This window comes from Cyprinodon tularosa, unplaced genomic scaffold, assembly GCF_016077235.1.
Source record: "Cyprinodon tularosa strain WSP-4 unplaced genomic scaffold, ASM1607723v1 ctg73, whole genome shotgun sequence".
Lineage (NCBI taxonomy): Eukaryota > Metazoa > Chordata > Actinopteri > Cyprinodontiformes > Cyprinodontidae > Cyprinodon > Cyprinodon tularosa.
The window spans coordinates 1583697-1599545 of NW_024039485.1; the positions used below are offsets into that span (position 1 = coordinate 1583697).

Genomic DNA, 15849 nt, shown 5'->3' on the forward strand with positions numbered 1-15849 from the left:
GATAGGAGCAGACATAAAAATAGAAACATATATAGCAAAGGTAGCTGTTTACTCGCTTCACATGTAGCCCTGTCCAGGAAAGAGACAGCCAGGCAGAAGTGCTCTGAGACTGTCCTCATGTAAAGCGATGAAGGTGAGCACACACAGTTAGTCAGATAAAAGAAAAATGACTACACTAAAAAACAGGCCAAGTTCCAACATCTATAAACAGGGATGTCCATGGCATTAGCATAGCTGCTATTTCATTCCAGAATGGAGTCAGTCAACAGGAGCAGACAAGATTAAGGTACCATGACAAGAAAAAAAACAGGGAGAATATAATGTTATGGGTGGAACTTACCAAATTGTGCAAAATGGGAGAATTGAGATAAAATTAATCAGAATAGGGAAAAGTGGCCCCAATGTCTTCCACCAGCCTAAACATATAACAGCATAAATACAGAAAAAAGCTCAGGTTAACCTAACTATTTTGAATGAGGTTTAAAAAAGGTAGAACCAAGGAGAAAAGTCATTCTGTACTAAATTCTTCCCCGTCGTATCAGGCGGTTCATTCTATCTATCTCCTGCTACTTCTCCATTCGCGCAGCGACTAAGCAAACATCTGTTTTTAACTATAAGCTTTATGAAAAATTTAAGTTTTAACCCTGATCTTAAAAGTAAACATGCTGTTTGCCTCAGAAGCAAGAACTGGTAGTTGGTTCCACAGCAGAGGAGCCTGATAATTAAAATATCTGCCTCCAATTCTACTTTAAGAAATTCTAGAAACCACTAGTGAACCTGCAGATTGAAAGCAAAGTGCTCTGTTAGCTACATAAGGTTCAATTAGATCTCTGATAAAAGACAGAGTTTGGTTATTTAGGACTTTACATGTGAGAAAGAGGAACATTCATTTTCTAATTATCTAAAAAATTTAATTTGGGTCTAAAATTTCAGAGTAATTATTATTTAAGATATCTCCCCCAGAACTTTGATCTGTAAAAACAATGGAACATTGAGCATTGTTTTAAAAAGAAAATAGAAAAAAAAACATCAAAGTTCATTATTAAGATTTTTTCCTCATTTATTAACTTTTATAAAGCAAAGCAATACCTTTTAAGTGCATTGCAATACTATAGCAGTTGAAAAAAAAAAACAGTTAATAGCTGCATTATGTGGTTCAGCCATCTTTTCAAACGCCGCAAGAGCAGAGGAAAAAAAACATATCTGCCCATACAAGCAAATTTAATATCTGTTTTAAATTTAGCAAACCAGGAACTGATATTATCAATAACATACAATTTGCACGTATACTCAAATGTTGCATTCAGATTAAATGTTCTTGTTCAATGAGAAGCTAAAACACTGACAACCTATCTATATTCTACTTTAACAATAGCAAACAAGAACATCCTTTACAAAGAAACAAATTACAGTCAAAAGAGAAACAGAATTGTTTTGTTTTTTTTGCTGTTAAAATTGCAAAAGGTATATCTGGATTCTCAGTTCATACCTATAAAACACACTATAATTTCCAAACTGAAACATTTTTCCACATATTTTGCCCTTTATTGGAAGAGGAGCAATGAGTTTCTTTTTTTTAAAGGTTGAAATAAATGTTATGGAACTGTAAAGTTGTTGCCTATATACATTAGTTAAACAACACCTTTTCTAATGTAATGCTACCATGCGCAGCTGAACTGATAAACAAAAAGGAACTGGTCAGAAACAGTATGCATCTATATGCTGCCGCCACACTGTTAAACTTTAGTCTAGAAAACAGACACGTTCACAGGAGTGGATCATTTCTGGTTGTGTTCTGTCTTTATCATTCAGTCTTCCTGCTTCAGCATTATGGTGGGCTGCGGAGGAACAAAAAGGAAACATTAATGATTGCAAAGGTTCTTCTGTATATTTAGCAGATTTAAAAAAAAGAAAATAACAAACCAAGGTTTTGTAATGTTCTCTGCATACAGCTTTACTCAACCAGTAGATCAAGAAGAGCGCCATCGCACATTGAAAGAACAGCAGAGTCATGATCAGGCCAATGATCCCATGACGAAACAGTTTTTATTATTAAAGAAAATGCAAAGATACTTAGAATTCAGCCTAGCAAAATGTGACTAAACACAAGATGGTGATTTTGCATTTCACCTGATGATGAATAGAAAAATCACAATGATTAATCCCGATGGCAAAGAGAACAAAAGCCACCAGTGACCAGAAGAAGCTGATGATGTTCAGAGAGAAGGACAGCTTGGTCTGTAAATAGGAGAAAGATGAATTAACGTGTAGATATATCTAATATATGATTTAACATCAACTGTACAGTTTTGGCTTATTAGGATAAGTCAGATTAACACACCACTCAGAGATGATGATACCAGTAGAGTCAAAAATAAATTTTCAGCCAGCTGAAGCTAGGCTGGTAATTAGTCTTTGAAGTCTAAGTTTTTTTGTTTGTTTGTTTTATCTTAAATATTCAGACTTACCACATGCATGTTAGGATATTTCCCAGCAGCAAAGGACAGCATTCCAGACATCAAAAACTAACCAAATAATACAGTAAATTAATTGGATGAAACTAAAACCAAGTAAAATAAACAAGAAGGGCAAAATCTGTGACCATCTTAAAGATTCTTACAAGAACACTTGAAACACTGAAGGCAATTAAGATTGACTCTAGGGAAATCAATCCAAGAGTGAAGAGAAACACACCAGCAATGGCTTGTGCTGCCTAATAAAAAAAGGAAAGATATATAAAAGATAATACAGTATCATCAGTAAATTTATGGGATTAAAGTGCTTGCCTTCAATTGAATCTACAGCGTAAGGCTGTGAAACTCACCCCCAGCGGCGTCGGCTTTCCTCTAACAGCAAACACCTTGAAGTTATCCCTGAACACGCAGTGGAAGTTCTCTGGCATCAGTTGACCCTCCTGAATTTTCCTCAGGCTGGCGATGGGGATGGTGATGATCATCGATTCATCACAAACAAATGTCTTCCTCATTCTCCTGTAAAGCCTTAAGTTATGAATGCAGCTCATATCTGATGGCGATCAGTTCTAAATGTTTTCTTGGACGTCATCTTTACCTTTCGGTCATTTCTTCGCTCACTTCAGGCTTGAAATCTGCAGCTTTGTCTCATTAGTCCGACGAGGAAATGACCTTGAAAGCCAATTCTCTTCTCTTGTTGACTCTCCACCTCTCTACCTTCATACGACACCCCCACCAGCTCTCATAACCACTTAAAGGTTTGCATGCAAACAGCTTCAGACAAATATTCCAATTTTTAACATTTGGACCTATCTATGTAGTGTTAGTTTAATATTATGAAGAATGCATTTATTAGATAAGGAAAACATATCAAGATTATAGAAAAACTACAGTTTGACCAAACTGAGCATTTTTTTCAGATGAGTGTGAGAAAGATAGTTGGCAATGACCTCATGTGTGAGGGTTTTTAGGAAGTAGAAAACATTACTCTGGAGTGAGGCCCTAGTTTGAGACAGGGAGCGAAATAAATACTCCTCAACTGGTAAGAATTTGCTTTTTTTTTTTTAGATTTTTTTTTTTTAATTCAAAAGCAAAGAGATTTCTTTGACAGTTTAAAGCCAGAAGCAAAATGATTTGATGAGCTTCAGTATGTAACTTAGATACTTATTTGTACAGTGTTCTGCTTGTTAGATTATAAATCTATGGTGCAAATGTAATTTTTTAATCAAAGATTGTTAAAATGTTGTTAATTCCTTGATTAGTTCAATAAGGTCAACTCACGAAGATTCATTACTAACATGCCTAAATAATACATGCCAAAACTCGTTAATGGGCTAGAACAGCATGGAAAAGGCTACTGGCTTGTGGCTTACTATTTGCAATGACGGCAAGCCAAAAAATGAAAATAGAAAATAAGCTTGATCTTTAAGAAAGACAGCCTGCCTTATCAAAGAATATAAATTAAAAATTAAATAGAAAGAAAAATATGAGTGCAATGATCTTTGGTTGTGAGTCAGCACAGTAAGATGGCTTAGTAACGGCTGGCACAACACGTGTCTCTTCAGTGGGTTGCATTTAAACTACAATAAATGGATTTAAAAATCACTGGAGAAATATTGAACAAAATGAGTTAGGGAGATATAATTGAAATACTTTTGAGATAATGAAGAAGATGTTGGTTAAATTTCATAAAATCAAACTCGATCAATTGTTCAATCCTTTTTATTACTCAGTATGTAAAAATTCTCACAAATTACTACCCATTGGGAAAAAGAACTAGATTGAAAATCTTTGACAGATTATAAATACTATTTCCTGGCATACCAACAATGGTGGAACTAGCGTAAGTTGTTTTTTGTTTGTCTCTCTCTTGTGGTCATTTATGGCTGTGCATCAGGCTTCAAGAAGCTGTTCAACTCAAGAGAAGGGTTACTCAAGATATTTAATTCAATCTAATTCAATTCAGGTTATTCATGTAGTGCCAATTCACAGCATGCTATTTGAAGACACTTAACAGAGACAGTACTGTCAGACTGGTTAAACGTTTCCGTCATGGAAAACCAGTTAATTGCCTTAAGTTAATGACCAGTGAGACACGCTCCTCCTGGATGAGATTGTAGAAATGGTTTTTCTTTGCATTTTGCCATTGGCTCTTCAGAAATCCCTCACACCAAGCATGCATGCAGCGACAGTTCGGGAGGAAAACTCCCTTTTAACAGGAGGAAACCTCTAGCATTACCAGGCTGTGTGAGCGGGCTTCTGCTGAGACTGACCAAGGTTCAGGGAGATAGGAGCAGACATAAAACAAGAAACACATATACCAAAGGTAGCTGTTTACTCGCTTCACATGTAGCCCTGTCCAGGAAAGAGACAGCCAGGCAGAAGTGCTCTGAGACTGTCCTCATGTAAAGCGATGAAGGTGAGCACACACAGTTAGTCAGATTAAAAGAAAAATGACTACACTGAAAAACAGGCCAAGTTCCAACATCTATAAACAGGGATGTACATGGCATTAGCATAGCTGCTATTTCATTCCAGAATGGAGTCAGTCAACAGGAGCAGACAAGATTAAGGTACCATGACAAGAAAAAAAACAGGGAGAATATAATGTTATGGGTGGAACTTACCAAATTGTGCAAAATGGGAGAATTTTGATACAATGAATCAGAATGAGGAAAAAGTGGCGCCTATGTCTTCCAGCAGCCTAAACATATAGCAGCATAAATACAGAAAAAAGCTCAGGTTAACCTAACTATTTTGAATGAAGTATAAAAAAGGTAGAACCAAGGAGAAAAATCATTCTGTACTAAATTCTTCCCCGTCATATCAGGCAGTTCATTCTATCTATCTCCTGCTACTTCTCCATTCGTGCAGCGACTAAGCAAACATCTGTTTTTAACTATAAGCTTTATGAAAAATTTAAGTTTTAACCCTGATCTTAAAAGTAAACATGCTGTTTGCCTCAGAAGCAAGAACTGGTAGTTGGTTCTACAGCAGAGGAGCCTGATAATTAAAAGATCTGCCTCCCATTCTACTTTTAGAAATTCTAGAAACCACTAGTGAACCTGCAGATTGAACGCAAAGTGCTCTGTTAGCTACATAAGGTTCAATTAGATCTCTGATAAAAGACAGAGTTTGGTTATTTAGGACTTTACATGTGAGAAAGAGTAACATCAAATTTCTCATTATCTATAAATTAAATTTGGGTCTAAAATTTCAGAGTAATTATTTTTTAAGATATCTCCCCCAGAACTTTAATCTGTAAAAACAATGGAACATTGAGCATTGTTTTAAAAAGAAAATAGAAAAAAAACATCAAAGTTCATTATTACGATTTTTTCCCCATTTATTATCTTGTATAAAGCAAAGCAATACCTTTTAAGTGCATTGCATTACTATAGCAGTTGGAGAAAAAAAAAACTGTTAAAAATTGCATTATGTGGTTCAGCCATCTTTTCTGACACCGCAAGAGCAGAGTAAAAAAAAATCATATCTGCTCAAACAAGCAAATTTAATATCTGTTTTAACTTTAGCAAACCCGAAACTGATATTATCAATAACATACAATTTGCATGTATACTCAAATGTTGCATTTAGATTAAATGCTCTTGTTCAATGAGAAGCTAAAACAGTGACAAACTATCTATATTCTACTTTAACAATAGCAAACAAGAACATCCTGTACAAAGAAACAAAATACGGTCAAGAGAGTAACAGAATTGTTTTTTTTTGCTGTTAAAATGGCAAAAAAGGTATATCTGGATTCTCAGTTCATACCTATAAAACACACTATAATTTCCAAACTGAAACATTTTTCCACATATTTTGCCCTTTTTTGGAAGAGGAGCAATGAGTTTCTTTTTTTTAAAGGTTGAAATAAATGTTAAGGAACTGTAAAGTTGTTGCCTATATACATTAGTTAAACAACACCTTTTCTAATGTAATGCTACCATGCGCAGCTGAACTGATAAACAATACGCTGCCGCCAGTCTGTTAAACTTTAGTCTAGAAAACAGACACGTTCACAGGAGTGGATCATTTCTGGTTGTGTTCTGTCTTTATCATTCAGTCTTCCTGCTTCAGCATTATGGTGGGCTGCAGAGTAACAAAAAGGAAACATTAATGATTGCAAAGGTTCTTCTGTATGTTTATCAGAGGTTGAAATAAAGAAAATAACAAACCAAGGTGTTGTAATGTTCTCTGCATACAGCTTTACTCAACCAGTAGATCAAGAAGATCGCCATCGCACATTGAAAGAACAGCAGAGTCATGATCAGGCCAATGATACCATGATGAAACTGTCGCTAACATTAAAAAAAAACAGATACTTAGAATCTTGCAAAGCAAAACGCAACTGAAGACAAGATGGGGATTTTGTATTTCACCTGATTCGGACCATGGGAAGAAATATTAAGCCAGAACAAACAGAGAGCAAAAGCTACCAGTGACCAGAAGAAGCTTATGATGTTCAGAGAGAAGGACAGCTTGGTCTGTAAATAGGAGAAAGATGAATTAACGTGTAGATATATCTAATATATGATTCAACATCAGCTGAAAAGCTTCGGCTTATTAGAATAAGTCAGATTAACACACCATTTAGAGATGTTGATAGCAGTAGGGTCAAAAAATTATTTTAAAACCAGCTGAAGCTAGGCTGGTAATAAGTCTTTGCAGTCTATATTGTTTTTATTTATTTATTTGTATATCTTAAATTTTCAGACTTACCACATGCATGTTTGGACATTTCCCAGCAGCAAAGGACAGCATTCCAGAAATCAAAAACTAACAAAATAATACAGTAAATTAATCGGATGAAACTAAAGCCATGTGAGATAAACAAAAATAGCGACATTTTTGACCATCTTAAAGATTCTTACAAGAACACTTGAAACACTGAAGGCAATTAAGGTGGACTCTTTGGAAATCAATCCAAGAGTGAAGAGAAATACACCAGCAATGGCTTGTGCTGCCTAAGAAAAAAAAAAAAGGAAGGATATATAAAAGAGAATACAGTGTCATCAGTAAATGTATGGGATTAAAGTGCTTGCCTTCAATTGAATCTACAGCGTAAGGCTGTGAAACTCACCCCCAGCGGCCTCGGCTTTCCTCTAACAGCAAACACCTTGAAGTTATCCCTGAACACGCAGTGGAAGTTCTCTGGCATCAGTTGACCCTCCTGAATTTTCCTCAGGCTGGCGATGGGGATGGTGATGATCATCGATTCATCACAAACAAATGTCTTCCTCATTCTCCTGTAAAGCCTTAAGTTATGAATGCAGCTCATATCTGATGGCGATCAGTTCTAAATGTTTTCCTGGACGTCATCTTTACCTTTCTGCCATTTCTTCGCTCACTTCAGGCCTGAAATCTGCAGCTTTGTCTCATTAGTCCGACGAGGAAATTACCTTGAATGCCAATTCTCTTCTCGTGTTGACTCTCCACCTCTCTACCTTCATACTACACCCCCACCAGCTCTCATAACCTGAATCTGTTAAATATGTTTGCATGCAAACAGATTCAGATAAATATTTAAATTTTTAAGTTACGTAAAGTAACTAAGTTTGTTATTCAGAAGAATGCATTCATTTAATAAGGAAAACATAGAAAGATTATAGAAAAAGCACCGTTTGACCAAATTGAGCACCTTTGTAGATGAGTGTCAGGGTGAGGAAGTTAGTGGGCGATGACCTCATGTGTGAGGGTTTTAGGAAGTAGAAATTTTTACTATCGAGTGAGGCCCTAGTTTGAGACAGGGAGCGAAATAAATACTCCTCAACTGGTAAGAATTTTGTCTTTTCTAGATTTTTATTAAATTCAAAAGCAAAGTGGTTTCGTTAATAGTTCAAGCAAAATGTGTTTATGAGCTTAGATACTTATTGGTATATTGTTCTGCTTATTAAATTATAGATCAATGATGCAAATGTAATTTGTTTCATCAAATATTATTTTATCCACAGTTCTTTATGTCTGGTTACGAGCTGTTTGCTTTGCAGTGTGTCACATTTCTTGTTGTTGTCTTAGCATACCAATTTTAAACCTATATGTATATCTCCCTATTATGAATACAATGATCGGCTGTTTATGACTGTGTAAAGCCATTTCTTTTATGGTAGCAGTCGATGCTGTATAAAATGCAATATGCATGAAGTGTTATTTAATATTTCTTGTGCATTATGTCAGATAATAATTAGTTTTTTTTCATAATCATATATAGTATTAGACCACATAATGCAGCTAAGGTTCAGTAAATCCTTGAAAAATGTATCTGAACAAATTAATTTAAAAAGGAACAGTAGATTCATCAGACAGAGTAACAAATTCAATTCGTTTACTTTTGCTAATTTAGAATATGGATATGTTACACCCCAAACCAAACAAAAATTATTTATACAGAAATAAAACTATTGAAAAATTCTTCATGAACTACACAGTATACCTTCAGTCCTTGCTCTGGGTTTTTATTTAGGATGAATCAATGAAACAGTCAGGATGCTTTGGTGATAAACCTATGATTCTGTTGAGGTGTTACTGAAGCCCAGATGGCTTTAACAGCGGCCTCCAGTTCATCTGGTATCAGTACTTATGACGGTATTGCTAATAAATAAAATGTGCATATCCATTGGGCAGGAAACAAGAAAACAAGTCAAAATCTGCTGAGACATAGCTCCTCCAGATCATTGCTGACTGTGGAAAATTCACACTTGACTCCAAGCTTAATGAATTTTTATAGCTTTTTAAGTCACTCCAGATAGATTTTCTAAATGAATACTATATATTTATTTGATGTCTGTTTGCCGCAAATTTTCTGTGCAACGCTTTTCCTCTCTACTTAATTCTATAATAGCAGTTTTTGGATAAAGCCTTCTGTTAGCCAGCCTCTTTGGCAGAAACCTTTCTCTTAATGTATTTGTGAAGGGCCTTTTTTGTTATAAAATTACATTTTCAGTTACCAGCCTTAGAATCACAATTTTCTTTATAAGATAACTTTAATGTTTTATTTAATATTCAAATTTCCTGACAATTAGTTCTCACTATTTGGACACTAAAAACATCAACATTTAGGTTGTCCTGCACATCTATAATAATGTTAACAACTTTATTTAAAGATGTTTATTTCGTTGAGTTTTCACTTTAACTGCAGCTTTCAGGCCAAAGCCTCAAAGTTGGATTTGTCACGTTTTGATAACGTTGCTGAAATGAAATAAAAGCATTGCAATACAGATAATCCTAAAATGATCCCTCCAGGTAAAAGAAGCAACATGGCCTCTGCTGATGTAGACCTGGACATCCATGAGGAAGACATACCACTGCAACCAGGAAGGAGACAGGCTCCTGCGCCGCCTAGTCTGATCCGATATTACCAGGCTTCAGAGATGCTCCCAGAAAAAAAAGGGGAACTGCACAACTTGCTGCAGAAACAACCAGCTGTGTTGGGGGTAAGATTGTGGAAAAATGATTATGATAACTAAAACACATACAGTGATTTTACATACCGTGGGAGAGTTATTGATGTTTAAATATTAGCTCTTTTTAAATCATAAAAAACACATACAGGGAACATGTCTCATTTTGACATTTTTAATTACACCAAAATTACATACATTTTTCAACTTAAGGCTGAGCAAAAACTGCCTTTTTTTTACTCAATATCTAAATGATGCTGATCGGAAGCACACACAACCAAGAAATGTAGAATTTTATGCAGCTAAAATGCTTTGTTAAGATGGCCACTAAGATCAATCATTCACCACTGTGATCTGTAAACATGTAGGTATTCTGTGTATAAAATAAGCGGTTTTCTGTGCTCCTGATGAACGTTTTTATGTTTATCTATCCAGCACCGCACCTGGATGGAAGGTGTTGGATGCAGTTCAATGGCATTAAGCAGAAAATGAGGGATGCTGTTGAAATTAAGCCACAGTGCAGCAACCAATAATATCATAAGTCAATTAGGTGATCATTTTAAATACAAGAATATTTCTAAAATATTAACCTTAGAAAACATACATAAATCTTTAGTCAAGACAGAGCGGCCAACCGGTATTCTCAACCTCACAAACTATCCTTTAGGCTTAACATTTATCAGTTGAATAATATTCTTCAATAAATGAAATTAAACATTAGGATTTTTAAACAAATAAACAATATTTAAAAAAAACTAATTGTGGAAAACACACCGATGAAACCTTTATTATTGAGATACTACAGAGGAGAAAACATTCTTTATGACTGCAGATGACAGCTATGAAAAAGAAATAACAGAGTTATAAATACTGAAAACAAAATTGTTTTCTTCCTTTAGCAGCTGAAATGATTATATTTTTAAAGGTTTTAATCAAAATTATAATTTTTTAAAGGTGACGTTGTCGGTCCAAATCCTGACTCTGGCTTTTATTCTTGTTGTGTCCTTGGGCAAGACACTTCAGCTACAAAAGTGAACATTTTACTAACAAGCTCAAATTGATTTGCATTTGTGTGATTTTATTTTTTTGTACAGCTAATTATTCAGATGTAAAAGATAACAAATTTTACTGTATACCATTTCACCTCATAGTTTAGAAGTGTACATATCCAAAATACAAGTGTTGATATAATGAACCACTTTTACCTTCATAGCATTGCCTATTGATGGTGGTGAATGTGTACGGCAGCCTCGCTTCTGTCAGCTGTGGCTATAACGTAACTTGCCACTATAAGTCTGTGCATGAATAAATGTAGTCTAAACCACTTTGGTCAAGTCTCCTAATTTGAAAAAGCTCTATATATGTACAGGTCGGTTACCATTTTCTATTACTGTTAGAATTTACTTGATGTTATTTGCCCCCCCCCCCCCCCCCCCCCCCCCACTTGGCAAGTGTTACATTATTGGCTGCACAGCAACAGCAAATAAACTAATGTTATTAAAACTATTAATGGTGTAAAAAAGAAAATGTATGAATTTCTAGGTAATAAAGAGGAACCTGAAAGAGCAAGACAGAAATAATGCCAAACAGCAGACAGACTGACCTCAGGACAGTGAAGAGACCATAAATGCTAATCAAAGCACAATGTTCTAGATGTGTGTGAAACACGGGCGCGGGTCAGTGGTTTTGGGGGATTTTCAAGCTACAAAAAGCAAAGGGATATTAATGCAACTGCTTATTAGAGAATAAAATATGGGGAAAAAAGCGTGAAATATATCCTTCTCTCATCAGCAGCCACTGAAGCCTCTGTTTTTATGTTGATCTTCTAACCTCTGTATCATAGAGCAAGTTTGGCAAGATTTAGGACGTGCAGTGGCAGTACATGGCAGACCAACAGCTCACAGGAACTTGAGGCTTTTTTTCATGATGCATGGTGCACTTTAACAACAAGCAGAAAATACTTTAGACGTTAAAGCAGGATTCACCAAGAACTAGGTTAGGTAAACTTCTGAACATGTTCAGTTGTTTCACAACCATAGATGATGGAGAAAAAAGCATAATTAATTTTTCCAAAAAGTGACCAGAAATCCTAGAAATGCTGCTATACAGTAAACATATAAACTCAACAGTATAAATTATGAAACAACTTTTTTTTTTATTGAGATCATCGTTCACTTAAGTATCACAAACACCCACACCCGCTGATGGGAGAGATTGCTCTGCCGAGAGCAGTTGAAGGTTTAAATGTCCTACATTCAGGCTTGTGTTTCTAGGACAACTGCATCTCATCTAATTTTAATATGAAGGCAGGAGAGGCCTTTTGTCTGTACTGTAAAACTGCAGACAGATTGTATTCACTCTGAGGAAAAAGCACCAAGAATTAAGAAACATTTAATCCGAGATACAGCAGAGAGGTCAAGATGGAGGCTGAGATAAAACAGATAGACATGCAGAGCGCAGTGGTGTTTTTTTTGTGCTCTTCGGGGCAGTGTTAAGAGGAAGTACTGAAGTGCGTTTCTTTGTGCCTTAAGTATGTGTAAAAACTGAAGTTTCACACTTTATAGAGAAGCAGTCTAAAAGTAAGCTGCAGTCACACCTTTTTTGTCTTGTAAAGATCCGGTGTATTTAACAGACTCTGGTTTGTTGTTTAGGGTGCACTGTTCTTGTTGTACTTCTTCTTTTTTTTCTTATCTTGCATGTATATGTATCACCAGGGAGCCTTTTCACAGTAAATAAAACAACAACCCTAAATAGCATGCAAAAAAAGAAAAATCTTATCTAATCCTGTATCTTTAGTGAGATATATCGCCAAACTAATAATGCGACCTGAATCGATAAATTCATTCTACTCAAATTTATGATTTTATAATGTCCATAAAAAGATATTGCAGTCACAATAACACTGGAATATAGAAAAATAAGTACGCCAAGTGAATCAGAATGAAGACCTGTTAAAGGCCTTGAAATAAACAGCATTATGATCTAACACTGAGAGCTTACTTAATTTATTCTCCAGCAGTGAAAACAAATCCACTGTTAGAAAATGTTTTTTATAAAGTCAGTGGTTCAAAATTCAGTAGCAATCTAAATGATCCCCGCACAAACAAATGCAACAGAAACATGTATAAATCTATACTCTGTTTAATAAACTGATACAACCTTTTGCACAGTTAAAAATCCAATACATCCAGAGCACGCCGCTGACTAAGATCCAACAGAATCCATGCTTGTAACTGTATAATTTTGTATTAGGACATTTGTGAAAAAAACAGCATTGTGAATAACACACCAGCATAGTCAAAGATTAGGCTGTGATGCAGGGTTTGGTTAAAAAAACTAAATAAATTTGAAGTTTCATTAGCTCTGTTAAATCCATCAACAAAGAGAGCTATTGCTGAAGGGATATTGCTAGACATCTTGTATAAAGTTGCAAAAGTGCATCAAGGGGACGAGTGAAACACTTGATTTAAGGTGCTCTGGTCAAAAGAGACAGCTTCACACCGATACATAATGGAAGCAACATCATTATGATGGGGTACTGTTGATAAGCCTGAGTCTATGGGAACTCATACCTAAAGACAAAGCAATCCTGGAGGAACCATTTTAAACACACTTTATACACTAAAATGATATTTTATGATTTTAGATTGTATGATGAAAAAATCAAGACGAACCACTGTGTTCACCACTCTTTGTTAGCAGGCTTTTTTGTTGTTGCAAATTTATAATAAATGTCTCACTGAAGCTTAGCTTTTTGACAGCCCAGAATGTTTTTTTTTTAACCTACCCTGGATTTCACCAGCAGGGACTGGAATATATCACTTCTTATATAAAAAAAATCATCTGAAACAATTATTGCAAGTGTTGCAAACTACATATGATACCCCAATGTATAAATACATTTGAGGAATAGATTGATGGGTTTTTACTTAAATATTTTTGCCTTAAACATTGAGAATTCTCATACTGTAGTAACTTCGCATTCAGTGTTACTCACAATGTCACACATTCAACTACATTTCCCAGCTTATTATGCTATCTAATACATTTTCTTTGCTCTCCACTTTGTCTTCTCAGTCTCTGCAGCTAATGAGCGGCATCCTCAGTGTTGCCATGGGGATTCTCTGTGCTGCAACACACGATATACATGATACCTATTTCATACTGTTTAGAGTCCCACTGCTGACTGGAATCCTTGTAAGTGTTTGTTTTCAACCAAAAATAAAGCATAAATAATAATAATACAATACAAGGGTGTCTAACTTGCCTTCTCCTTCACTGCAGTTTGTAATAGTGGGGCTCATTTCCAACTTGCTGTTCAAATACCCGCTGTTACTGAATGTGAGTCAAACTGATCAGTTTTACAGCTCGAGAAAAATGAAATAAAAAAGCAACCAATCCATCAAAAGTGCTTTTATCCCTGTATTGTAGGTCTCATTTGCCGTTAACCTGGGCTGCATTGTTGTAGCCTTATTCGGAGCCATTCTAACAAGCGTCGACCTGGCTCAGTGGCAACTAGGAGACGATCCGTTTTTTAAAGTAAGAATAACCCAAAACAGATTGTAAGGCATAAATTATTAGAATCTAACCTAAAAATATCTCAAATGCATGAATATTGTTTGTTAATCAATGTTTTTGTTTATTGCAGATTGAAGTGCTGGGGCTGTGCGTGTTGGGACTCGAAGTACTACTCTCTGTAGTCCTTTGCTACTGGCTCTTCAAAGAAAAAAAAGGAAAATGAATAAAAGGATAAAATAAGTTAATTGTGTACAGAGAAGCTAATTGTGCATAGAAAAAAGGGGAACAGAAGGCTTTAGAGCGGCCAGTGACAACTTATATGCTTTCATGTGTGGCTTTGTGTCTGTTGCCTTTGCTGAAGGAAGAAGCCCCTGCAGCTCAGCCCAGGTTGTGGTCTGCGTCTGATGTTTTGACTTGGATTGCAAAATGCAAGAACTGTGGTAACAAATGTCAGCTCCCCTCATATGAAGGCAAAAACCACACCTCATGGTCCTCGAACTATATGCACCTCTTTTGGTAACGGCAGTAGTGGGTCTCCCTTTGCAGTTCTTTGTCTCTTCACGCAGAGGGCTCTGTGTGTGTGGTTTTGAGTTCACACTCTATTATCAGTGGAAATATCTGCCACTTGGTCTCAGGCGTAGAGTCACAACACTCTTAAACCTCCATTAGCCAAAAACGTTTACAGCAATTTTCAATGTATTAGACAAAGAAATGCCAAAACAGCTTGAATCTTTTTATTAATCTGTACAAACATGTAAACTGAAAATCACAAGAATACAACCATGCAGCATTGTCCGAAACGGTCCGCTACCTTATATGTAAAATACATCTACAATATAAACACATACTATCTTGTTATATCAAATGTACAGACCTCTGAAGTACCATGACGAAGACATTTATTCAAATATCATGTGTTAGTGGGTTTTTGTTTAATAAAGTCTTAGTGCTCCAAAATCGACTCTTCCTTCTTTCCATTTGTTTTTTCTTCCTCTTGTGTGGAATACGCTCCGTGACTTGAAAACGTCACAACTGCAAAGAAAAGAGAGAGAAGCACTTATGAAAAGACAGTTTATGTGAACATAAATATGTTGCAGCATTTAAAGTTCTACTTTATGAACATGCAGCGCTGGGCACGCCAAACAAGGCAACTGGCAAACTAAAGCAGTTTTTTAAGAAGTGAAACCTCATGTCACAAAAACTTATTTGGGTATGTGTCACAAGGATGAACAACTAAATAAAACTTCGTTTATATTTTGCATAATGTAGAAGTTACATAATAATGATCACAAAAAAATTTATTTTTGGTCATTTCATTTCATTTTCTCTGTTGTTTATACATTTATACACTATTTAAAAAACAAATCATGTCCTCATTCTTTTTAGTTTATCGTTCCTGCTAATAAAATGGCAGCATGCTAAAGAAAAAAATCTGGAATAAATGAATTATAAATTCA

General features: G+C 35.5%; 4 protein-coding genes across 4 annotated transcripts in view; 1 reads left to right on the top strand and 3 right to left on the bottom strand.

Moving 5' to 3' along the window:
- Nucleotides 1-1658: 1658 nt before the first annotated feature.
- Nucleotides 1659-3230, bottom strand: LOC119772811 (membrane-spanning 4-domains subfamily A member 4D-like). The gene is made up of 7 exons (XM_038269459.1): nt 3070-3230; nt 2825-2990; nt 2621-2713; nt 2469-2525; nt 2131-2238; nt 1924-2040; nt 1659-1838 (listed from the first exon to the last, which is right to left on the bottom strand). The coding sequence occupies exons 1-7, from the start codon at nt 3078-3080 to the stop codon at nt 1809-1811; spliced, it is 582 nt and encodes a 193-aa protein (XP_038125387.1). The 5' UTR covers nt 3081-3230; the 3' UTR covers nt 1659-1808.
- A 2565-nt stretch (nt 3231-5795) lies between these two features.
- Nucleotides 5796-7950, bottom strand: LOC119772810. Its single transcript, XM_038269458.1, has 6 exons — nt 7558-7950; nt 7349-7441; nt 7197-7253; nt 6857-6961; nt 6653-6775; nt 5796-6566 (listed from the first exon to the last, which is right to left on the bottom strand). The coding sequence occupies exons 1-6, from the start codon at nt 7753-7755 to the stop codon at nt 6537-6539; spliced, it is 606 nt and encodes a 201-aa protein (XP_038125386.1). The 5' UTR covers nt 7756-7950; the 3' UTR covers nt 5796-6536.
- A 185-nt stretch (nt 7951-8135) lies between these two features.
- Nucleotides 8136-15349, top strand: si:ch211-269k10.4 (uncharacterized protein LOC100150242 homolog). Its single transcript, XM_038269461.1, has 6 exons — nt 8136-8250; nt 9717-9907; nt 13952-14071; nt 14159-14215; nt 14306-14413; nt 14523-15349. The coding sequence occupies exons 2-6, from the start codon at nt 9731-9733 to the stop codon at nt 14613-14615; spliced, it is 555 nt and encodes a 184-aa protein (XP_038125389.1). The 5' UTR covers nt 8136-8250; nt 9717-9730; the 3' UTR covers nt 14616-15349.
- Nucleotides 15105-15849, bottom strand: part of zgc:158766 (uncharacterized protein LOC100009641 homolog) — a 38736-nt gene continuing 37991 nt past the window's right edge. The window contains exon 23 of the mRNA XM_038269460.1: nt 15105-15424. Within this exon, the coding sequence (XP_038125388.1) occupies nt 15419-15424 (6 nt within the window). The 3' untranslated portion in view covers nt 15105-15418. The remainder of the gene's footprint in view (nt 15425-15849) is intronic.